Raw genomic sequence first — 26765 nt, forward strand, 5'->3', positions numbered from 1 at the left:
GCAATTTGCCTGTGATACAAAAGTACAGTAGTACCAGTGACACAATGTAATCATCCATGGCCGGTTTAACTGGTAGTAGTGTCAAGGAGACAGTGATGCCGGAGGTCTGGTAAAAGTCTATAAAACAACAAGAAATTGGCCCTGAGAATGGGATGGTCCACATCTGCCACTATGAACTGTCACTCAGACTTACACCACAGACACAGATCGAGGTACAATGTCACCAAACCATAAGTTTGAACTGAAGATCCACTGGTGACAAAAAGGTAGCAGTTATCACGGTTGCAGTGTGGCAGACAAGTAGCTGGATACACCAGTACCTCTGCTCCCGTCTATGAAAAACTGCTGCTTTGTGTATCGCTCTTCGACAAATAAGTGACAGCTGCTGTTGGGAACACCATCATCACTGATTCCCCACTGCATTTCCCATCTCATATAGGCAGTTGCATTTTTGTGTGTCCAAACAAAACTTCTTATGGTACCATCAGATTTTGGCTGCTGATGTTGATCGACTTTATCCCCTCGCCGAGCGATGGCACTGTGTAGACGAGAGTGTGACATTTGCGAAGCAGTGACTTGTGCCACAAGATCGACAATTTGTGCTTGTACAGATGTGAAGGTGCTGTCCATCTGCGAGCCTACAGCTGTGACGCTTGTGGTAGTATACATACCTGAATAGCTGTTCACAATCTGAGTGAGTGCATCTAAATCATCAGCACACAACATTAATATTTTCTGTGCATCAGGTGATAGGCACGACAGCCAGAGTTAAACAGTATATCATTGTTTACGGCACTGTCCATGAGAGCCTGCAGGTCACAAAGCAACTGCGAGGGCATGCGGTCTCCCGACTCCTCTGTACGCAGCTATTTCTCAAGCCTTTTCAAGTCAGATTGTGACAGATGGTTGATTAGATCATTCTCGATCATTACATACTGATCAGCATTCGCCAGTGCAGCCAGAATGTCTTGCACCTCTGTAGCCATGTTCTCATTCAGTACTGCAATGATGTCGCTATACTTAGTCCCACTGTTGCCTGTGCCAACATAAACCGATTTCCTGACTGTCGGAACTATAAAATAGGGTTTTGTACCAGAATAGTGGGGGTTTAATTCAGACTCTACTGATTATTGTGCCTACAGGTGGCTCGATCTTAGGTACTGCGTCCATCAGGGGAATAATATAATGGGACCTGTAAGAGACATGCGACATGATGTGGCTGGCACAGCTGTTTCACACATGTCAGGTGGTCAAAATGACGCAGCGCAGTTGCTTCTCATCACGTCAGGGTCACCAGCAATGTTGCATATTTGCGTTATACTACACCAGTAGTACTGATAAAGCAACATACCCAAATAACATACAACATTAATTATTAAAGGCCAAGGAATAACTAACGACCACAAAACCCAAAGAGTAAACATAAATACTTTGAACACTGTGTGCTGTCACTACAAACATCACTGCAATGCCAGATCACATTGCAGTTAAAGCAGCTGGAAGGCTTCTTATAAATTTCAAGAACCATTATTAAGTGAGGAATCTAGGAATATAATACAGCAACAGAAACTACATATCATCACTCCTGTAGAGGCTGCAAGAAAAAGAGTTCACTATTTACAGTATGCAGAGAGACATTTGAGCATAATTCTTCCTGCACTCCACAAGAAGAAACCCTAATATGTGGTACATTGAGAAATAACCTCTGCCATGCACTCCACAGTGATTTATACAGTATGGATACGTATGTAGATAAATCGCAATTGAGGATTAATTCAGGTTTCCTTTCACTCAGACTCTCTATTGCTTCTGCAAATAGTGTTATTTACAGACACAATGTTATCATTTATTTTTGATTCTGTTCTATAAGTTTTTATATGAACTACTGCCTTTTACTTCACAGGTAGCAGTCTGGAGTATTGTTCAAGGACATTTACAAATTTAATTGTGCACATAAATTCCAAACTGCAGATACAGCTGCAGCAATATTACCTTGCATCTGTTGATTGTTCATCCTTATTGAAGATACTACCAGTATTGGGTGGATGAAAAAATTGTTCGAGGCTGCACTACTTTGAATGCTTTCATTGCTATCCTTCAGCAAACATTTTCCAACGTTTACTATGAACTGATTGACGGATTGAGTGAATGGTGCAAACTTACTGGCATGATGCTGCAGACTCATGTGGCACTGCTCTGCACTCACTGTATTTTTCATCATTATTAATAGGTGCAATCAAAAGTCAAATAATTCTACATATACATCTATATCTATGTCTATACTCTGCAAATCACTGTGAAGTGCATGATACAGGGTATGTCCCATTGTACAAGTTATTACAGTTTCTTCCCATTCCATTCATGCATGGAGCACAGGATCGCTTGAATGCTTCTCTGTGTGCCGTAATGATTTTAATCTGGTCCTTGCAATCCCTATATGAGTGATATGTATGGGGCTGTAGCACATTCCCAGAATCATCATTTAATGCTTGTTCTTGAAACTTTGTTAGTACACTTCCTTGGGATAGTTTACATCTATCTTCACGAGGCTTCCAGTTCAGTGACTTCAGCATCTCTGTAACACTCTCCCATGGGTCAAACAAACCTGTGACCATTCGTTCTGCCCTTCTCTGTGTACGTTCAATATCCTCCGTTAATCCTATCTGGTACAGGTCCCATGCACTTGAGCAATGAGTTGCACAAGTAATTTGTAAGCTATCTCCTTTGTACACTGATTGCACTTCCCCAGTATTCTACTAATAAACCCAAGTCTACCACCTGCTTTACACACAATAGAGCCTACGGGATCATTCCATTTCATATCCCTACAAAGTGTTACACCAAGGTATTTGTATGATTTGGCCAATCCCAATGGTGACTCACTGGTATTATAGTCAGCAGGTATATTTTTTTCATTTTCTGAAGTGTACAATTTTACATTTCTGAACATTTAAAGAAAGTTGCCAATTTTTGCATGACTTTGAAACAAGATCTGACTGAATATTTCTTCAGACAATGGAAACTCCAGGTAGAAATATTAACAATGTAGGAAAAAGACAGATTGCTACTTACTGTAAAGAAGACATGTTAAGTTGCAGAGAGGCACAATTAAAAGACATTTACATAGATTTGAGCCACAGCCTTCATCAGTAGAGAGAGGGGCGCACACACACACCATTCACATATACATGCAAGCGCACATCATGCACCCAATTGCCAATTCCAGCATCTCGGGCCAGGATGCAACGTAACGCAAGCAGCAATCTGGAGGAGGCGAGGAAGAAGAAGAGGAAGGGGAAGGGGAAGGGGAAGGGGAAGGGGAAGGAGGAGGGGGAGGGGTGGGGGAGGGGAGGGGAGGTGATTGGCGGGGAGGGGGAGGCGAGGGGAGGGGGAGGGGAGTGGAGGGGGAGGGGAAGGGGAAGGAGAAGGAGAAGGGGAGGGGAGGGGGAAGGGATAGGAGTGTAAGGGTAAGTAGGGAGACGAACCCTACCTGATGAAGTGTGCAGGGTCTAGAATGTCAACAGGGTAACGTCAGGAGGTTGTCAGACAGGAAGATGGGGAAAAAGAAGCAAAAAGAGCGAGGGGTGGGAAAGACGGGTGGATGCACTGGCAGAGGACTGCAAATAAACAGGCTGTGTGATGAGAATGGGGAGGAGATGTACGACAGAGGGGTGGAAACTATTTGGTGGAGGGTGTGGGGACAGTATGGTACCATAGGTTGAGGCCAGGATCATTATGGGAGTGGAGAGTATGTTGTAAGGAAAACTGCCATCAGCACCGTTCAGAAAAGCTGAGGTTGGAGGAAAGGATCCAGATGGCTCGGATAGTGAACCGGCCATTGAAATCAACTGTGTTATGTTCAGCTGTATGCTGTGCTTCAGGGTCATCTACTTTACTCTTGGCCACAGTTTGGTGGTGGTCTTTCATCCTGGTGGATAGCTGGTAGGTATCATACCAATATAAAAAGCTGTGCAATGATTGCAGCAGAGCTGGTACATGATGTGACTGCTTTCACAAATGGCCTAGCCTCTGATGGGGTTGGATAGACCTGTAACAGGACTGGAATAGGAAATGCTGGGTGGGTGAGTTGGGTACCCCCAGTGAAAGAATTTTGGCCCTCACTGACCAACACCTCCAACCAATTGCCCAAAATCTAGCCTCCCACATCAATGACACCAACCACTTCCTTCATTGACTCTCCACCATTGCCTCCTAGACCCCTACTTGTCACTGTTGACATCACCTCCCTACACATCAACATTTCTGATGCCCATGGTCTTACTGCTGCTGTTGAACAATACCTTTCCCAATGTCCTTCAGACTCCAAACCCATTACCTCATTCCTTGTGCACCTTACTAACTTTATCCTCGCCCACAATTATTACCCATTTGAATGGATGGTATATAAACAAGTCTGCGCCACAGCCATGGGCACCCACATGGCACCCTCCTATGCCAACCTTTTTATGGGCCTTCCTAGCCCCCTAAAATACCAAACCCTTAATCTGGTTCAGGTTCATTGATGATATCTTCACGATCTGGACTGACGGACAAGACACCCTATCTTTATTTGTTCACAACCTCTGCTTCACGTGGTCCTCCTCAACCCAGCATGCCGCCTTCCTGCATGTTGACCTCCTCCTCTCTGATGGCTCCATCCACACCTCTGTCCACATTAAAACCACCAACCACCAATAATACCTGCATCTTGACAGCTGCCATTCCTTTCACTCCAAAAAGTCCCTTCCACACAGCCTGGCCACCTGGGGACAGGATATCTACAGTGACAAATCTCCCTTGCTAAATATGCTGAGGGTTTCATCAAGGCCTTCACAGACAGGCATTATCCCTCAGACCTAGTCTACATATAGATCTCCCATTCCATTTCCCCTCACACCCCCAAACTTTCCATTATCCCCAAGAACCAGCCACAAAGGAGTGTCCCCTTCATCACCCAGTACCACCCCAGACTGGGACAACGGAACCACCTCCTTTTCCAGGGCTTTGATTACCTGTCACTGTGCTCTGAAATGAGGGACATTCTACCAGAGATACTTTCCATCCCTCCTCACGTGGTGTTCTGTCACCCATCCAATCTCCACAACATCCAAGTCCATCCCTATACCACTCCCAATCAACACAGGTGCAAAACCTGCCCTATCCACCCAGCCAGCACTTCCTATTCTTGTCCTGTCATAGGTTTCTCTTACCCCATCAGGGGCTGGACCACCTGTGAAAGCAGCCATGTCATTTACCAGCTCTGCTGCAATAATTGCTTTTTACATTGGTATGACTACCAATGAGGTGTCTGCCAGGATAAATGGCCACTGCCAAACTGGGACCAAGAGCAAAGTAGACAACCCTGTGGCACAATATACAGCTGAACATAACACAGTTGGTTTCAATGGCTGCTTCATTACCCGAGCCATCTGGATCCTTCCTTCCACCACCAGCTTTTCTGAACTGCGGAGGTGGGAGTTATCCTTACAACATATTCTCCACTCCCGTAATGATCCCAATCTCAACCTATGGTAACATACTGTCCCTACATCCTCCAGCCAACAGTTTCCACCCACTGTGTCCTACAACTCCACCCCATTATCACCTCCCACCCTGTTTATTTGCAGACCTCTGCCAACGCATCTGCCATCTTTCCTGGCCCTCTCCTTTTTTGCTCTTTTCTTTTCCCCACCTACCTGTCCCACAACCTCCTGTCGCTGCACCTGTTGGCATTCTAGTCCCTACACACTCCACCAGACACTGTTTCTCTCTTTCTCTCTCTCTCTCTCTCTCTCTCTCTCTCTCTCTCTCCACTCGTACACTACTATCCCTTCCCCATCCCTGTCCCCTACAGAATTGCTGCTTGCATCCCATGTAATAGTTGCATTCCTGCCTACAATGCTGGAGTTGGCAGACATATGTGCATGGTGTGTGTGTGTGTGTGTGTGTGTGTGTGTGTGTGTGTGTTTACTGATGAAGACTGAGGCCAAAAGCTCTATGTAGGTGTCTTTTAATTGTGCCTGTCTGCAACTTAACATGTCTCCTTTACGGTAAGTAGCAATCTCTCTTTTCCTACATTGTGAATATTTATTCAGTTTCTTTCAGACAGTACTTCATTATAGATAACTTTATCATCTGCAAAAAGTCTGAAATTACTACTAATACTGTCCAACAAGGTCACTAATATACAATGTGAACAGCAAGGGTCCCAACATACTTCCCTGGGGCACACCCAAACTTATTTCTACATCTGACAATGACTCTCCATCCAAGATAACATGCTGCATCCTCCCTACCAAGAAGTCCTCAATCCAGTCACAAATTTCTCTTGATACCCCACATGATCAAACTTTTGACAATAAGCGTAGGCCTGGTACTGTGTCAAATGCTTTTCAGAAATCAAGAAATACTGCATCTATCTGATTGCTTTGATCCAAAGTTTCCCATATGTCAAGATAGAAAAGTGTGAGTTGTGTTTCACGTGATCAATGTTTATAGAATCCATGCTGGTCGGCATGTAGGTGGTCATTCTTTTCAAGATAGCTCATTATGTGTGAGCTCAGCATATGTTCTAAGATTCTACAACAAATCGCTGTCAAGGATATTTTATGATAGTTTTGTGAATTATTTCTACTGCACTTCTTGCAGCCAGATGTGCCTGTGCCCTTTTGCAAGAACTGAGAACAGTTTTTTTGTTCAAGGGATCTATGATAGATTTTAGTTAGAAGAGGGGCTAACTCAGCCACAAATTCAGTACAGAATCTGACAGGGATTCCACCGGTACTTGGAGCTTTTTTAAGTTTTAACACTTTCAGTTGTTTCTCAACACCACTGACACTAATACTTTTTCATACATCTTTTAAGTGGCAGAAGGATCAATTTAGGGAAATTCTCCTGGTTTTTCCTTTGTACAGGAACATTTGAAAATGGAGTTAAACACTTCAGCTTTTGCTTTGCTACCCTCAATTTCAGATCCTGTCTCATTCACTAGGGGCTGAACATTAACTACGCTGCCACTAACAACTTTTACAAATAACCACATTTTCTTCACCTTCCGTGAAAGATCACTTCACAATATTGTGCTATGTTGATTATTGAAGGTTTCACACATTGCTCTCTTGAGAACCAAATGTGTTTCATTCAGCATCTATCTATAGCCCTATACTTTGTTTCACACCTATTATGCAGTAACCTCTGTTTCTTTGGAAGTTTCTTTGCAGTGACTTTATACCATGGAGATTCCCTCCAATTATGAACTATTCTACTGAGTACATATCTATCCAGAGCATGATCAACTATACTTTCCACATTAAGCCAGTGTTCCTCTACATGCTCCTGACCTGTGCTGAAAGTTTTAAGTTCCTCACTGAGATATGGCCCTAATGATTTTTTATCTTGTTTACTGAATATGTATACCTTCCTGCCTGTTTTAGTTGTCGTTTATACTTTGGTAATCATAGCTGCCACAACTACATCGTGGTCACTGATACCAGTGTCAATGGAGACATCCTTAACAAGATCAGTTCCATTTGTTGCCATTAGATCTAATATATTTCCACCATGAGTGGGATTCTGAACTATCTGTTCTAGGTAGCTCACAGAAAAGGCATTTAGTAATGCTTCCCAGGATGTCTTATCATGCACACCACTAACAAAATTGTAATTTCCCCAATTGATTGTTGGACAATTAAAGTCGCAACCAATTATTACAATACGATTGAGAATCTTACATACAAGTGAACTGAGGATTTCTGTACAGTTGCAACACTATACATGCTTTAAAGTATAAGACTCTGTATTAAGACGAAAAAACACAGCTTTTGTATGTTCAACCAACTCGGTAACACAGAGGGTAGGATGAAAGTAAATGTTTCTTTTAATTTACCTTAATTCTCATCATCATGGTCCATATATTTTTTAAAAAAAGTAATTTTCCATACTCTCTGCAACTATGAAATAGACATTAGAATAATTTCTCTCTGCGAATTTCAGTAACTTGTGCACACATTTCAGACTCCTCTTACAGCTTTTATACTTTCCAGCATACACCAATGAGCCTTTTCAAGTGGCGAACAGTGATATTTTATCATATGACCCCCCTTGTGACTCTTTACTGTCCGAATGACATTTTAAGACAGTTCCACTATTTTTTTTTACAATTTGCTGTCCAAAATGTGCACCGACAGTAACCTGGTTGCATCCCCAAAGCATATTTGGAGTAAATAATATGATGACTTTCATCTCAAATAGAAATATGTGTGTTTAAATTTAGCTGTGTCTTCTTTCATGAGCGCAAAATAGTTTTCCTGGCAGCTGCACGCATTATCTTTGCAAAACACTTGCTACCTTTGGAGGATTCACGAGAGGAAAATAAAGCTACTTAAGTGTTAACCAAGAAAATCTTACACAATAAATGAGGTCTAGCTCTAGCTGGGTGTGTTGTCACCCTAGGTGTGAAATGATTATATACGATATCTCTATCAGATGGCCATACTGTAAAATAAATTCTCTTACTTGCACGAGTCATCTCACCCAGTGATTCCTATTGTACTTTTTTACGCCCAAACTCTCATGATCCCACACAGAACCACAGAGAGTGCTGCTTGTAACATAAACACACTAGTCACACTAGTGCTTCAGCATCAGCTCCATTCATAGACACAAGACTGAGAGCTTTTTTTTCTTTTGTTACTGTTTTTCTAGTGTGTGTGTGTGTGTGTGTGTGTGTGTGTGTGTGTGTGCGCGCGCGTGCTCGTGCACATGCACTCCCCCGCCCGCCCACACCATGGGCTTTTCCTGACAATTTTCAGCATAGGATGTGGAGAGCACCACACAGTTTTATACATGAAAACATTGTACTTCATAATAGTTATGCCCTGAAAACAATTTTTAGTATATTAATCATTGTATATGTAGACAGAGTGCAGGCAACGTGCAGGGGAGTAGCTAAAAGACAGGGTGTAATGGCGGAAGCTACCCATAATACATACTATTGACTGAAAGTGTCCCCAACGCTATGGGTTGACCCTTAGGGATTGTTGGTTAAAAACAGTCTTGGTTGCAGTTTTAGTTTTTTATTTTTCAACGACGCATTTCGCCTTATTTAGGCTTCTTCAGGTTATCTACATCAAAAACAGAGAACAAATACATCTATTTAAGAATTGTGATCGTGTTGTGCAAACTTGGAGAACCTATAAGAATGTATAAACAGATCAACTATTGAAAGAGCAAATACCTTAATTTGGTATTTCTTAGAAGAATCCTTTAGTCAGTGTAGCCAAAGGGCATCGTCAAATATATCAGGCCAACATCGCCTTCGTTAAACTCAGTAAAAACAAGAAATATAAAATAGTAAAATCATTACCTTTTGTTCTCTGTTTTCAGTGTAGATAACCTGAAGATGCCTAAATAAGGCGAAATGCATCATAAAAAACTAAAATTGCAACTGTTTTTAACAGACACTGTTAAGCACTGGTTTAATGTATGCCACGTATGGATTGGAAGAATTCCTTAGGGATTATTATTATTATTATTATTATTATGGCAATGATTATATGGTCAAACAATGGAAAATATTACTGATGCTATTGCTGGTTATACATTAAGGTTTGCATATGTTGTCTTAAATTTAATTATGTACATACATTAAAAAGTAAATTACACACATTATCCCACCCTAAGACCATTGCACAACAAGATGGATGCAGTGTGAAAAGAGAGTTCCCGTTCTAGGTTTCCTGCAGACAAAATTTGACTGTGGTATGGGTAACAGGTGCACACAGGTAGAAACTGAAATGTGTTGGCAACTGGAAACAAACTCCAAAGTTGAGGCAGGTGAGACAGCATGATTCTTATGGGCAAAACATAAAGACTAAGAGGTATGGAAAATTAAGCAAAGGTGTCATTCTCCTGCACGATAATGCAACACCCCACATGGTGTGCACTACACAAGCTCTGCCTCAACAATTTTGATGGAAGGTCTGGAAGAATCCACCACCGAGTCCAGAATTTGCAACATACAATTTTGTTCTTTTCAGCAAGGTTTTAGAAAATTGGGGAGGGGGGCTGGGGGGAGACATTTTCCAGCAATGAGGATGTGGTTCTTGAATGGTTCCATGACTAAGGAGTGGATTTCTACTGTCATGGAATTGGACAACTGGTAGAACATTCTGGTCACTGTCCACAGACACAGGGTGACTGTCAAAAAGTAGTGTCATGTACATGTGTCTCTTTGAGGTGTACTGCAATGTTCAATAACTGTTACTTGGCCTGCCGTAACAAAGTGTAACATTTGTTTTGAAGTCACCTCATGTGTTGCTAGAACTCATACTTTGTACACAGTTTTCCATAAAGTATCCTTTAAGATCATTTTTAAAGAGATTACTGTCTTTCACTTAATTTACTGAACAACAAGGAGCACTCATTATCAATTTGAGTTTCATTACTTTATATAGTGGTTCCCTTTTCTTTACATTGTTTGATCACATGTGTGCTTATTGAGAAACTATGTATAACTATCTTTCACTAACATAATAGTTTCACACTTAAGGGGGCCATGGCTCTTTACATAAAGATAAAGGTAGTTTTGCCTCACACAGTTCGAGGTTGGCTCGATATCAATAGTTGGGCACCCTGAGTGCCAGAGAGATACAGCATTGTTAGTAAGTGGAGTGCAGGCAGTGTGCAGGGGAGATGCTAAAAGAGCTCTAAGGAAGCAGGACAGGTTGCCCATAATACATAGTGTTGACTAAGTGTCCCCAACGCCATGGGTGGACCCTCAGCAATTTACCGATCATGACAAAAAAGTAAATTTTGAAGTGTTTTATTAAGTATCTATGTTGTACCATGATTATGCATTTCGTATCAACCATGTGAGCTGCCTACAGTTGGAGAGTGGACTGTTGTGTGTTTGTGCTAATTAATGTTATAGCATCTGAAGATATCAAACAGTGACCTGTGATGAGCATAACCCATGAAATTGTAAGGCAAAGGGAGTAACTGTCTCACATTTGTCTAAAATCAAGAATATAAGACTCAATTAGAGCTGAACACCATAATGATTATTGTTTCAATAGAATGTTACTGAGTGGGTTAATGCATTATTCAACACATGAAGCATTGATACAAAACAATTCCTACAGCAGAATTAGCCAATCAGCCCCTTATTCTTAGGACACAGTCAGTGTAACTGATTCATTAGACTATATTTAAAAACAAAGATGATGTGACTTACCATACAAAAGCGCTGGCAGGTCGATAGATACACAAACAAACACATACATACACACAAAATTCAAGCTTTCGCAACCAACGGTTGCTTCGTCAGGAAAGAGAGAAGGAGAGGGAAAGACGAAAGGATGTGGATTTTAAGGGAGAGGGTAAGGAGTCATTCCAATCCCGGGAGCAGAAAGACTTACCTTCATTAGACTGCTATTCTTTCTGCTCCCGGGATTGGAATGACTCCTTATCCTCTCCCTTAAAATACACATCCTTTCATCTTTCCCTCTCCTTCTCTCTTTCCTGACGAAGCAACCGTTGGTTGCGAAAGCTTGAATTTTGTGTGTATGTATGTGTTTGTTTGTGTATCTATCGACCTGCCAGCGCTTTTGTATGGTAAGTCACATCATCTTTGTTTTTAAATATATTTTTCCCGCGTGGAATGTTTCCCTCTATTATATTCATATCATTGATTCATTAGACTGCTATTCAAGATGAATAGTATTCAATGAATTGGGAGTGTTTAAAAACAAACACACACACACACACACACACGCACACACACACACACACACACACACACACACACACACACACACACACACACAGGGAGAACACCAATTGTGATTAAGATTTTACACAGAACTTCATGTAACTCCACTAAGGTAGTATAGTAACACAGCTCAATGTTATTTCTGAAGTGTTAAATCAAGTTTGAGCATTTCCCCATAAACGACCTGAATATAACAAATGCAGGAATGTGTGTCCATAGTATGCTGTCATCACAGCATTTCTCTTCAGCAAATGGACTATCTTGAGTAACAGGAAAATTGGTTTTCTTCTTTCACTGTTATCAATGCAATCTCCAACTCTCTCCCCATGCTCACAGAGAGAAAAAAATTTGTATTAAACCCTTATGATTTTAAATTGTTTGTTTCTTTAATAGACTCATTAATTGTTGAAATAGTTATATTATGAAGTTTCCACCACTCAGTTCAAAGCCCCTAGATACGTAATTTTTAGACTAGTTATTGAAAGTATCACACTCAATATTGAAAGAAGAAAAATCACACAGTATGATGATAACTAAAAATGTTGATAAAACCATGGACATAAGCTTTCCATTATAACAAAATGAGAAGGACTTCTGTATTGAAACGTGAATGGGTGGAAAATGTAATTAAATCAATAAGGTGAATATGTAGGTTTCAGTTGAATGCCATATTATGATTTTATTATGAACAACATACCTTAATTTACAGAACTTCACATATCTTATCACCGATGGTACCTCACTGAACAGCTGGGACTTCTCTCGTACATTTATACCAATGCCACTTATTTTATCAATAAAATAAAATCGTCGAACCAGCAGCCACTGAGAACTATCTGCAGCCTGTAATTTAAATGACTAACTTTGATATTAATTCTTGACTGATAAAGTATAAGAAAAGAAAGGACAGATAAAGTATAGGAAGAAATCATCAGCAAAATCTTTTTTTAGTTGGTGCAAGAAGAATTATGGTAGTTATATCCTATTAAAACAATACGTAAGCCTTGTTATTTAAATAATCACTTTCTATTTCTTAGTTATATAGTAAAAAGTCATACAAAAAGAAATATACTTCATCAACTTTTTAAAAGAAGGAGTAGAGAATGTACAAGAGACCACTGTCCAATACTTCTGTTACATGATACTCCCATTATACTTTTTTATTTATTCATTTACACGTCTAGATACACAGGATCAAATTGAGGAGCAAATCTCTAAGGTCATGGAATGTGTCACTACATGAAATTACAACATAAAAGTAATAACAGATAAAATACAATGTTCCTGAACCCAAAAAAGTCAAACATAAGTTTAAGTAAACACAGTCAACAATATTTTCTACAAGCCATGAACTTATGTCATGAACTGCACTATCTGAAACAGAGCCAATGTTGGACACAACACCCTTTACTACCAAGCTAGTGTCATCAGTGAACAGAAATATTTTAGAATCACCGAGCATATCATTGATACAAATAAGGAACAGGAATGGCCCCAACACTGATCCCTGGGCACCCCCTATTTGACCGTACCCCACTCAGACCCCACATCACAGCCATTCTCAACACTGTGAATAATGACTTCTTGCTGTCTGTTTTTAAAGCAAGGGGTGAACCAATTGCGAGCTACTCCCCGTATTCCAAATGGTCCAACTTCTGGAGCAATATTTTGTGATCAACACAATTAAACGCCTTAGCTAAATCAAAAAATATGCCTAGCAATCAAAACCTTTTATTTAATCCATGCAGTACCTCACAGGGAAATGAGAATATAGCATTTTCAGTTGTCAAACGACTTCTAAAGCCAAACTGTACATTTGATACCAAATTATGTGATATAAAAGTATCAATTATCCTTACATATACAGCCTTTTCAATAACTTTAGCAAACATTGATGGCATAGAAATAGGTCTAAAATTGTCTACATTATCCCTTTCTCCCTTTTTATAAATCAGCTGTATTACTGAGTCCTTTAATCGTTCAGGAAACTAACCATTCTTAAAAGAAAAACTACAAATATGGCTAAGTACAGGGCTAACATGCGCAGCACAGTGCTTTAATATTCTGCTAGGCACTCCATTATATCCACGAGAGTCCTTAGTCTTCAGTGATTTAATTATTGACTCAATCCTCCCCTTGTCAATATCACTGAGGACTATAGGAGACTGAGGACTATTTTAGACATCAATCTCTGAAAGGCATTTTCCAAGAGAGTTATATGATTCCCCATATAAACTAAGTTTTATTTAATTCACCAGCAATGCTCAGAAAATGACTGTTAAATACTGTACATATATCTGACTTATCAGTAACAGAAATATTTTTACTACAAACTGACTTTATATCGTCGACCTTGTGCTGCTGACCAGACACTTCCTTCACAACTGACCATATGGTTTTAATTTTATCCTGTGAAGTAGCTATTCTATTTGTGTACCACATACTCTTTGCCTTCCTAATAACATTTTTAAGCACCTGTTTGAAACACTGTTTGTAATGAGCTACTGTCACTTTGATTGTGACTACTTCAAACTTTTTGATATAATTCCCGCTTTGTTCTACATGATATCCTTATCCCACTAGTTAGCCACCCAGGCTGCATTTTGCTGCTAGTACCCCATTTAGAATGTTCTAATGGAAAGCAACTCCAAAAGAGTTTGGGAAATGTGATAAGGAAAGCATTATATTTATCATCTATGTTATTGGCACTATACACATCCTGCCACTCTTGTTCCTTAACAAGGTATAAAAAAAAAGTCTATTGCCACTGGATTAGCTTTCCTACATAGTTTGTAACTATATGTGACAGTTATTTGAGTGAAAAAGCCTTTGAGTGTTAAAATTTGTGCATCATGGTCTGAAAGTCCATTCACTCTTTTACTAACAGAATACCCATCTAGTAATGAAGAATGAATAAAAATATTGTCTATGGCTGTGCTACTGTTCCCCTGCACCCTGGATGGAAAAAACACAATCTGCATCAGATCATATGAGTTTAGAAGATCTACCAACATCCTTTTGTGCATGCAGTACAAGAAGGAAAACAGCAACAGTTTCCAAAATGCATATAGTGAGGTTTTTTTGTTGCCTATTTTTCAGTCAACATCTGAAGATGATTTGTTGCAAATGCTATAGATATTGGGTTCATAGGATCTTCAGCAACCCCATCAGTGCCTTGAGTCCTATGCAACATGCCACCAGTGCACCAACTGCTGGCCATGTGACGTGACCCCGAGGGCAATAGCGCAACATCATTGAGCAGCAATATCGTCAAGCCTCATTCATGTAAGTGACATTATTGTACACAATGCTAAGTGAATTGTGCATTGCTTTTCATACCCTGTGCGATTTGGATGATGTTCTATAGACTTGTACGGTTTCCATGGCTTACAAACTCTGGCTTTGGACTTCGTTTGGCATGAGCATGCCTTCGGTAGGTAGGTTGTTTGGTTGGTTGATAGGGGAGAGGGGGTGGGGAAGGAAGTTGGCCATGCCCTTTCAAAGGAACCATCCCATTATTTGCCTGAAGCAATTTAGGGGAATCACAGAAAACCTAAATCAGGATGGCCGGATGCGGGTTTGAACCATTGTAATCCTGAATGCATGCCCAGTGTGTGTCACCTCGCTCAGTGCCCTTAGGTACTATTTCTCTCAGACAAAAAGGATTCAGTGCAATCTGGACAATCTGTTTCCCCACTTGAGGGAGCTGCATATTTATCTGTATTTAATGAAATAAATCAGTTTGAAGCCACGCCTTAAAAGTGTCATTGAGAAACCACTAAGGATCCTGCAAATCTACTGTTCTTTCAACAGAAGAGAAATGCCACTACCAGCATTTGTAACATCAACAAGAAAATAAGGAACAACAGAAGCAACAATTGGCATTTTATTGCAACAACACCAACAATAAAATTAGAGAACTTGTGGAGACAATGCATAGCAGCAAACCAAGAACTGCCCTCAACTTTACCTCCATTGAATGAAACAGCAGAGGCATGAGAAATCTATTTGCAGCACCTTCAGCAACACTTCCATGCTCTTCATGTAACATCTGCTGAGATTCAGAGGTCACATTCCCTCTCTTGGTCGTCCCCAGCTATCCTATTCCTGTTGCATAAGATAAACTTTCTGGACAAACAAAGCTCAATTGGCTTCTTATATATGTGCAGTATGTTCTCTGCACATTATGAGGGCAAAACTCACTTCATCATGACTATCTCTGAATTTAATTGGGAGCAGAAACCAACAGCGCAATTAAATCAAACCCTGATCACTGATCTACAAGGTCTCATTCACTGTTGTAAATTTCTTTGTTCTTATCAAAAAATCACGAGAAGCCTTCCTGTGTATAGGTTATGCCTCACGCAATGAACATTCTCAATCTTTTCAACGGATTGCACACAAAAGGAGTTCGGTTCAAATAGACATTAAACATAGTGACTGGACCCATCACTGGTCATGTATGTGGAAGGCAGAATGTTAGTCATTCTGATCTATGCACCTCAACTTGACACTGGTACCATATTTTCCCATATGAATTTAGTTGGAGTAGGGCATACTACTGCATGCACACCCAACAAAACACTGTATACTGCACAGGTAAATAACACTCAGGCTGAAAATCAGGCACTGGCTATAATTTATGTGACTAATGAATCTCTCTTATTTTTGTATGGCACAAAATCTTCATAAAGCCCATTTTTTGGTCAACAAATCCCCGTGATTCAACTGTTCTCTTCTCTCTCTCTCTCTCTCTCTCTCTCTCTCTCTCTCTCTCTCTCTCTTCCCTTCTCTCTTTTCCATATCATCTGCTACAGCTAATATCTCTACAAGGAATTTCATATGTGATGTAGATGTTATTGTAAAAATGAATATATTATGTACAGATGTGCTAGGATGGACAAGAGAGTGGGCATCCAATAAAGATCTAATGAGAAAATGACTTTTTAGAGATAAACATTAAAAGCATATTTCTGATAGGAGAGACTCAGGGTGCACCCCAGAAACAGCATGCCAGCCACTGACCGTTGTGGCAGCTGTCATGGGTCAGGTGAGGTGGACTGAGGTCCAAAAAGATGTGAAGATGAGTAAGGAGAACCTCATCCCTTCTATGTAGTTGGAAGCAAGTATGCTATGGCTGAATTGTGGGCTTTACTATGTGAGCTTATTGTCAGTCACATCCAGCCACTTGTCTTCCTATTGAAACGTGACATTGTACCTCAATAATGAGATCATAGAATTCAGAGGGATGGCACACTGAAAGAACTGAGGGTCATGACATGCCTCCTTGGCTACTAGATTTGCTCTTCCATTTCCTGCAATACCATGTGCCCTGGTATTCAGAAGAAAGGCATCTCCTTTCCCAATCATTGTAGTTGGAGGAGGGCAACCTGAATGCTCTGTATGATTTTGTCTGCTGAGTACTTATGTTGGTCGGTTGGTTTAAAAGATGGAGGGAAGGGACCAAACTGCGAGGTCATCGGTCCCTTGATCCCAGTAAAATAATTACACAAGGGAAAGAAGAGAAGAAAGGAGACATACAGCACAATAACAGGAGAAAGGAAGAACCAGAAGAACGACAGAAGGACAACCAATACTACTATGGACAAAACAGGAACAGAAACCCACAGAGAGAAGCAAGAAACAGGTACAAGGGGTAAAAACAAGAGAGCAGATGATGGTGGCTGGCCGACCACGAGAATAAAAAGGAAAAGCCAGCGACTCTGCGACACATTAAAACATCCACCCTAAAAGCATTAGAGTGGACAATACAAAGGGACAAATGGCATGTGCTAAAACTTATATAGAATGATAAAACTCACTATCAAGAATAAAATGTAAAACTAAATTAGCCGATGTGGCATTGTCAGCTAAAATTAATAGCAAAGAGTACGGTAATTGAAGAGCCCGTCGCAGGGCAGCCAAAGAAAAGCAGCTCACCAAGATATGGCCCACTGTCAGCTAGCTGCCGCACCGACACTGAGGTGGGTCATCATGGCGCAGGAGGTAGCCATGTGTCACCCAAGTGTGGACAATGCGGAACTGGCAGAGAACCACAGAATTCCTGTGAGAGGACTGCATGGAGGACTGCCACACATTCGTAGTCTCCTTAATGGCACACAGTTTGTTGTGCATGCTGAGGTTATGCCATTTCGTCTCCCAAAGCCGCAAAACCTTACGGCATAGTACTGAACGCAGGTCAGTTGCAGAGAAGTCCATCTCCATAAGCAGTTTCTGCGTAGCCTGTTCGGCCAGCCTGTCGCCAAGTTCGTTGTCTGGGATTCCGATGTGACCTGGGGTCCAGACGTACACCACTGAATGACCGGACTGTTCCAGGACGCAGATGTACTCCTGGATGGTCGCTACCAAAGGATGATGAGGGTAGCACTTGTCGATAGCTTGTAGGCTGCTCAAGAAGTCAGTATGCAGAAGAAACAACTCCCCAGGGCACAAACGAATGTGCTCAAGAGCACGAGATACAGCCACCAGTTCAGCAGTGAAAACACTGCAGGCATCGAGCAAGGAATGCTGTTCAATATGTCCTCCAAGGACATACGTGAAACTGACGTGACCAACAGCCATCAAGCTGTCAGTGTAAACCACTTTGTGGCCTCAGTACATTTCAAGAAACAAGAAGAACTGGAAGTGGAGAGCCACGGGGTTAACTGAGTCCTTAGGGCCATGTGAAAGGTCCAGGCGAAGCCGCGGCCTAGGTGTACTCCTTGGACATGTACATGAACGGACCTCAAATATAGGTGGTAAAGGCAAGGACTCCAGTTTGGAAAGAAGGGATCAGACATGAACTGCAATTGGAAGCCCTGTCCTGGGCCACTGATGTGTGAGATGAACTGCCAGACGGTGATTTGGATGTGCAGGAGAACTATGAATGTGTGCAATGTAACTGGCCAGCAGTTGTGCACGCCTAACCTGCAATGGAGGGACTCTGGCCTCCACAATGATGCTGGTCACCAGACTCGTCCTAAAAGCTCCTGTCACTAGGTGAACGCCACAGTGGTGCACTGGGTTGAGTAAACACAATGCTGAGGGCACAACAGAACCACGAACCAGACTCCCATAGTCAAGGCAGGATCGAACAAGGGCTCTGTAGAGCTGCAGCAGTGTAGAGCGATATGCACCCCTGTTGATGTTGCTCAGGCAGCAGAAGGCATTGAGGTGCTGCCAGTACTTTCACTTAAGCTGACGAAGATGAGGAAGCCAAGTCAACCAGGCATCAAAAACCAGTTCTAAGAATCAATATGTCTCCACTACAGTGAGCGGATCGTCATTAAGGTAAAGTTCTGGTTCTGGACGAATGGTACAACACTGACAAAAGTGCATAACACACGACTTTGCGGTCAAAAACTGGAAACCGTGGGTTAGAGCCCATGACTGTGCCTTGTGGATGGCTCCCTGCAGGCGCCGCTCAGCAACACCAGCACTGGTGGAGCCGTACGAAACGCATAAGTCGTCTGCATACAGAGAAGGTGAGACGGACGGCCCTACAGCTGCTGCTAGACCATTAATGGCCACTAAAAATAGAGAGACACTCAATACAGAGCCCTGCAGGGACCCCATTCTCCTGGGGGAACTATGAGAGGCACCAACTTAGACATGGAAAGTATGGAGTGACAGGAAGTTTTAGATCAAAATCAGCAGTGGGCACCAGAGACCCCACATACAATGTGGCAAGGATATGATGTCGCCAGGACGTGTTGTATGCTTTACGTAAGACAAAAAAGATGGCAACCAGTTGTTGGCATTTGGAAAAGGCTGTACGGATGGCAGACTCGAGGAACACAAGATTATCAGCGGTAGAGTGACCCTGGCAGAAGCCGCCCTCACATGGAGCCAGTAAGCCACAGGACTCCAGGACCCAACCCAAGCGCCGATACACCACACGTTCCAGCAGCTTTCAAAGAACATTGGTGAGGCTGATGGGCCGATAGCTATCCACATCAAGCGGGTTTTTACCAGATTTGAGCATCAGAATGATGGTGCTCTCCCGCCACTGCGATGGAAACATGCCACCGCACCAGATCCAGTTGAAGATGATGAGGAGATGTCGCTTGTAATCAGATGAGAGATGTTTAATCATCTGACTGTGGATCCGATCCGGCCTAGGAGCTGTGTCGGGGCAATGTGCAAGAGCGCTGAGGAGCTCCTTCTCTGTAAACGGGTTCACTGCGGAGTGTAGTGAATGACTTTCCCTTCCAGCCGCCATTTGAGGGTGTGAAACTCTGGGGGGTAATTCTCTGATGCAGAGGCTCGAGCATAGTGCTCAGCAATTACGTTTGCATCGGTAGATAACATGCCATTTGTGTTAAGACTGGGAACACCTGTTGGGGTCTGGTACCCGAAAACACGTTTGAGCTTTGTCCAGACTTGGGAAGGTGACGTACGGCACCAAATGGTCGAGATATATCCCTCCTAACACTCCTGCTTCTGTCATTTGATAAGTTGGTGAACACGGGCATGGAGCCGTTTAAAGGCTATGAGGTGCTCCAGGGAAGTGTGTTGCTTATACCGCTGTAGAGCTCACTGACACTGCTTAATTGCTTCAGCGGTTTCAGGCAACCACCAAGGGACTGCCTTACGCCTCGGGCACCCTGAAGAGCGAGGGATCATGTTTTCTGCCACATAAACTATTGTTGTAGTCACTTGCTCAACCATCACATCGATGTTATCATACGGGGGAAATTCAATGGCGACAGCAGAGGTGAAAGTTTCCCAGTCTGCCCATCTGAGCAGGCGTCTGTGAGCCTGACGCCAGGGCAGTGACAGGAAGATATGGTAGTGTTGACTACCACACAGGTTGGCATGTGCTCTGCAGTGGATTGATGGGAGAAGTCCTGGACTGCAGATTGATAAATCAATGGCCAAGTAACTACCATGAGCCACATTGAAATGTGTGGCGGTCCCAGTATTTAAGAGGCAGAGGTTGAATTGAGACAGTAAAGTTTTGATATCTCTGCCTCAGCGAGTAAGCACAGTGCCACCCTGATGTGTCGGCTGCTGGGCCAACACCTTGTAGATCGAGATGGCTGAAAATGCACGCTAGACTAACGCAGACGGGCGTGAAGTACTGGAACAGGCTACGTAATTAATGCTATGAAGAAAAGTACGTAGCTGGATTAATACTTATCTTTAATCAATCATTGTGGTACATCACTCTTGACTATACACAGGAGACTTTAATTACAATCACTGTAAGGCTAATGGCGCCTTGCTAGTTCGTAGCCATTAACTTAGCTGAAGGCTATTCTGTCTCTCGGCTAATGAGAGAGAAAGGCTTCGTACATCTAGTCGCTAGCTAGGTCGTCCGTACAACTGGGCGAGTGCTCTATCGTATATCGAGACCTGCCTTGTGGTGGCGCTAGGTCTGCGATCACACAGTGGCGACACGCGGGTCCGACATGTACTAAATGGATCGCGGCCGATTTAAGCTACCACCTAGCAAGTGTGGTGTCTGGCGGTGACACCACACACCCCACAAGGGGTTATGGGCGTTAAAATCTCCCAAAAGTAGGAAGGGTTTAGGGAGATGAGCAATCAGTGCAGCCAATGCGTTTGGGGGTACTGCACCATCTGGAGGAAGGTATATGTTGCAGACAGTTATTTCCCGCATTCTCCTTATCCTGACAGCCACAGTTTCAAGAGGAGTTTGAAGGGGCACCATTTCACTACAGACTGAGTTTAGGACATAAACGCAAACGCCACCTGACACTCGATTATAGTCATTACGGTTCCTGTAGTATCCCTTTTAGCCACAGAGGGCAGGGGTCTGCATTGCCAGGAACCAGGTTTGCTGGAGTGCAATGCAGAAAGCAGGTGTAAAGCTTTTTGTTGCCGTAGCTCAGCCCAGCAGTTTAAAAAAAACGCCGCAATTACACTGGAGGATGACGTCATCGTGAGACTGGGAAGGCATGGAACATTCAATGAGGCAATTTACAGCTCAGGGTCACCTGCTGCCACCAACATTTTGGCTGTGCAGTCTATATCCGTTGTGTCCGAGGGTCCGGCGAGATCTAGGTCCCCAGCGGATGCCAGAATCTCCATGCCATCCGCAGACACAGAGCTTGTAGGTAGCGGTGGTATGGGTGCCACAATTCCCTTGGCCTTGGGAACCTTCTTTTTTGATTTCACTCGCTGCTCCTTGGATTTCCCTGGCTGGGAGGACTTCACTGATTCTGTCTCCGGGAATGAGGATGAGCGTGAAGCCCTACAACCAGTTGGTTTTGGGCTCTTCAGCCACTGGTGGGTGTCATCTTTCCCACTAGCAGAAACCTGGGAAGGGAGTGACCCTAGGGACCCCTTCCTAGTGAGAGGAGCTTCTCCGGCTCAGGAGAGGGGACTGATATCCCAGATGGTTTTGAGGGGGATGGAGGGAGGGGGGGGGGGGGTGTTGCACCCAAAGTAGGTGGTGTGGGAGCAACAGGGAGGGAAGTGACCCCGACCGTCAAGGGGGCAAGTGTAGTCTTCTGGTTCTGAGAGGCAACGGAATGTGAGGAACTTTAGCTCAGTCGGTCCAGGATCTTATATTCCACGATTTTCCTCTCTTTCTGTAAAATCCTGCAATCTGGTGAGCAAGATGAATGATGGTCTCCACAGCTGACTTAGATGGGTGGCAGGGCACATGGAGTATTGGAATGTGATGGATGTCCACAATCTTGACACGTGACACTGGAAGTGGCCGAACTTCCAGCACTTAAAGCACCATATGGGGAGAAGGATAAATGGCTTGACTTCAAAGCGGTAGACCATCTCCTTGACCTTTTTGGGCAACACTTCACCCTTGAAGGCCAAGATGAAGGCACTGTTGGCAACCTGATTATCCCTCAGATGCTGATGGACGTGCTGGATGAAATGAACACCTCATCGCTCTAAACTGGTCCACAGCTCGTCGTCAGACTGCAAAAGAAGGTCCATGAGGAATATAATACTCTGGATCATATTTAAGCTCTTATGGGGCATGATGGTAACAGAAACATCCCCAAACTTGTCACAAGCAAGTAATGCCCGTGACTGGGCAGAGGATGCCATTTTTATTGAGACTCACCCAGAGCGCATTTTGGACAGCCCTCCATCTCCCCAAACTTGTCCTCCAAATGCCCCACAAAAAACTGAGACTTCATGGAAATGGAAGTTTCCCCATCAGCTCTCGAACATGCAAGGTACTAGGATGAATAAAATCCACTGCCATCCTTAGCCTGGAATTCCTCCCATGGTGTGGCCAATGTTGCAGAGTGTGAAGGATGCTCACAGAATCTGAGTGCACAAAAAATTTTGCACTAGAAGAATGTCTCACCTGCTCCACTGGATTTGCGGTTGTACTTGCTCTACAGGGAGTGACTCTAGCATACACAGCATGCGGATCCCAAATGGCACTGTGGCTCGTGGTCGGTTGGAGCAAAGGCGTTCCAGAGATGGACGGGCAAAAGTAAGGTATGCGGGATAAGTCGGAGCTGAGATGAACTTTCATGCCTGATGCACCATGAGGAGCTGCCAACAGATAGCGAGTGGCAATTTCCAGCCTCAGAACAGAGACTGGGTATAGCACTGGTCCGATAAGCACATAGGCCAGCTGAATCCCCCCATGGTGGACAGTGGCAATGATTTTCAAGTAAGAAGGCCTCGCTGACCCATCACTGTCCACATATAGTGCAGCCACTATAGTGCTATAAAATGTGTCTGCTTCCCAAGACCTGTGGCTAAGGCACTTGATGATGTTCAGTGCCTGCAGGGTTCTGGCTTTCAGTTCTCTCAGGTTGCATAACCATGACAATTTGCAGTCAAAAATGGGGCCCAGAAACCTCACTTAGTCTCTAAAATGTAGGATGGTGTCCCTCATATGCAAGACAGTAAATTAAAAATACGATGAGAATGATTAAAATAAACACACACACACACACACACACACATTTAACATTGATCTGCAGAAAACATGATACTGTTCATGACAATGGCAAAGAGGGTAACACTTAAAACACTGTCCTGAGAAACACCATTCTCCTGCTCAAAACGCTTTGACAGGAGTCACCAACTTGGGTCCTCAAAAACTGCTGAGACAAAAAAGACCATATGAAGATGGGAGGTGGCCATGAATGCCCCATTGATGCAGTTATGGTAGAATACAGTATCTCCAAGTAGCATCGTATGCCTTACAGAACCAAAGAAAATATCAATACAGTGATGTTTACGTAGGAAGGCCTGCTGAAAAGCCGACTCTAGCAGGGTCAGAGTGTCAACAGTGGACTGAAATCCCTGGAATCCACACTGAGAGAGGCTATGGAGTTGCCTGGTCTCCAACAACAAGACCAGACAATGGTTAACCATTTGCTCCAGGGTCTTTCCTACACAGCTCTTTAAGGCAATACTTCGACAACCATTGGGCCATGTGCAGTCCTTTCTTGGTTTGAGGAGAGGTACCAACTGTGCCACTCTCCATGAGATGGAGAAGTTACCTGTCTGATAGGTAAGATTAAAAGATGCAAGGAGGATTTCCTTTGACACTGCTGGCAAATGATGAAGCATGCAGTACCAGATTTGTTCATGACCGGGTGCAGTTTCATGAGTCTCAGACAGAGCCGATTCCAGCACCCACATGGAGGAAGGGTAGTTGTAAGCTTCTGTTCTCTTCTTGTCTGAACTACTTCTTGTCCATGTTTCACTTTTGTACTAGGCTACACTATGGAAACTGCTTTCAGAAAAGACATTCTAACACTTATATTTATATTTGATATTAACAAATTTCTCTTCTTCAAATACATATTTCTTGCCATTCCCATTCTACATTTCATATCCTCTGTACTTTGGCCATCAAAAGTTATTTTATTGCCAAAATAGCAAAGTTCATCCACTACTTTTAGAGCCTCATTTCCTAATCTAATTTCCTCAGAATTGCCTGATTTAATTTTACTATGTTTCATCATCCTTTGTTTTGCTTTTGCAAATGTTCATCTTACATCCTCCTTTCAAGGCACTGTCCGTTCTGTTCGACTGCACTTCGAAGCCCTGTGCTGATTCTGACAGAATTACAATGACAACAGCAAACTTCAAAAGTTCTTTTTCTTCTCCCCGAACTTTAATTTCCTTTCCAAATTTTTCTTTGGTTTTCTCTAGTGCTTGCTCAATGTACAGATTGAATAACATCTCATGTCCTCAACCACTCCTTCCCTTCCATATCCTTTGACACTCGTAACTGCCATCTGCTTTCTGTACAAACTGCATATAAATTTTCACTCATTGTATTTTACCCCTGTTACTTTCAGAATCTCAAAGAAAATATTCCAGCCAACGCTGTCAAAAGCTTTCTCTAAGTCCATGAATGCTATAACTGTAGGTCTGCCCTTCTTTAGCCTATCTTCTAAGATAAGTAATAGTCAGTATTGCCTCACGTTTCAACATTTCTCCAGAACCCAACCTGTTATTTTCTGAGGTTGGCTTCTACCAGTTTTTCCATTCTTCAGTAAATAATTCGTCGGTATTTTGCAACCATGACTTATTATACTGATCGTCTGGTAATATTCACACTTGTCAGCACCAGCTTTCTTTGTCACTGGAATTATTACATTCTTGGAGAAATCTGAGGGTATTTCCTCTACCTCATATACCTGGCATGCCAGCTGGCCTAGTTTTGTCATGACTGGCTCTCCCAAGGATATCAGCAGTTCTGAGGGAATTTCATCTACTCTAAGCACCCTGTTTCCACTTAGATCTTTCAGTGCTCTCTTCAATTCTTCTTGCAGTTTTATGTCTCTCTCTCATCTTTATCTATGTCCTCTTCCATTTCTGTAACACTGACTTGGAGTTCATCTCCACTGTATAGCCCCTCTTCCACCTTTCAGCTTTCATTTCTCTGCTAAGCAATCATTTTCCATCTGAGCTCTCATATATAGCTGCTTCTATTTTCTCCAAAGGCCTCATTGATTTTCCTGTGTGGTATCTATCTTTCACCTAACTATATATGCTTCTATAGACAAGACGGTGATGAGTGAATTACATACGTTAATTTGGTTTGCAAGTTTATATGCATTTTGGAGGTGTTATTAAGCAGCTACGCTGTTCTATGTGTCACAAGAATTGTATGTCGAGTGTCCAGTGACATACTGGTGTCTGATTCTGAAAATCTGTAGCCTATAACTGCACTTGAAGTGGATAGCCTCAGAGCAATGTGCAGAACTGCCAACGGCCAGTGTGCAGTTTTGCCGACAACGGGAACCACGGCTGCACTGCCCGACATATCCGACATTGCCACACTCTTGAAGGCTGAGGTGAGTGTCGCACTCCAGTCACAAAACGCACTTGGGCTCATTGTAGAGACTATTACTGATGGTGTCACTGCAGCAGTGACAATAAAGATGAATGTGATCAGATTCATGCTGTAAACAAAGTTTTAAAAGAAAATGAGGATATGACACAATTGCTCAAACAGAAGCTGATCAAGAAATCAGACAAACATGAATAACACTAGAGATGCAATAATATCCGACTGTTTGTGATTCCTGACAACAGAAAGAATAGCAAATGAACTAGTGATCACTGTTGCCTGATAGAAGCTAGGCCTGCAGGTGACACTGAATGGCATAGACAGAAGTCATAGAGTGCATTGTAAAACACCAGTATCTTCAAAACTGAGACCCATAATGGTGAAGTTTGTGTCATACAGAAAAAGATCTGAAATCTTCAGACCAAAGAAGAAATTCAAAAAGTCAGGTCTGACAACATGCAAGGATCTCACTTCTGAAAGACTGAAGATTTTGAACATTGCAATCTCGATATTTGGGTTACAATCCGTGTCAATAAACAATGGCAGGATAATGGCGAATATAGAAAATGGGAAAAGATCAGTCTGCACTGCAGATGAACTTGAATACCTGTGCTTTAGGAGCTAAAAACATGCCAACTCTTGTTGTCCCTAGTTTGTGTGTTTATCTTTGTGTCTTTATTTTGTAAAGGACAATTCATTTTTGTAATACTTTCCTCTTCCCCCATGAAC

The 26765-nt window shown here is 42.6% G+C and overlaps 1 protein-coding gene across 2 annotated transcripts in view; it reads right to left on the minus strand.

Annotated features, from left to right (window-relative positions):
- The window catches only part of LOC124615793 (meckelin), a 213460-nt gene that overhangs the window by 148161 nt on the left and 38534 nt on the right, over positions 1 to 26765 (minus strand). For both annotated transcript variants that reach the window (XM_047143917.1, XM_047143916.1), the window contains exon 6: positions 12468 to 12613. In XM_047143917.1, the coding sequence (XP_046999873.1) occupies positions 12468 to 12613 (146 nt within the window). The remainder of the gene's footprint in view (positions 1 to 12467; positions 12614 to 26765) is intronic.

The sequence above is a fragment of the Schistocerca americana genome, chromosome 5 (assembly GCF_021461395.2).
Source record: "Schistocerca americana isolate TAMUIC-IGC-003095 chromosome 5, iqSchAmer2.1, whole genome shotgun sequence".
Classification (NCBI taxonomy): Eukaryota; Metazoa; Arthropoda; class Insecta; order Orthoptera; family Acrididae; genus Schistocerca; species Schistocerca americana.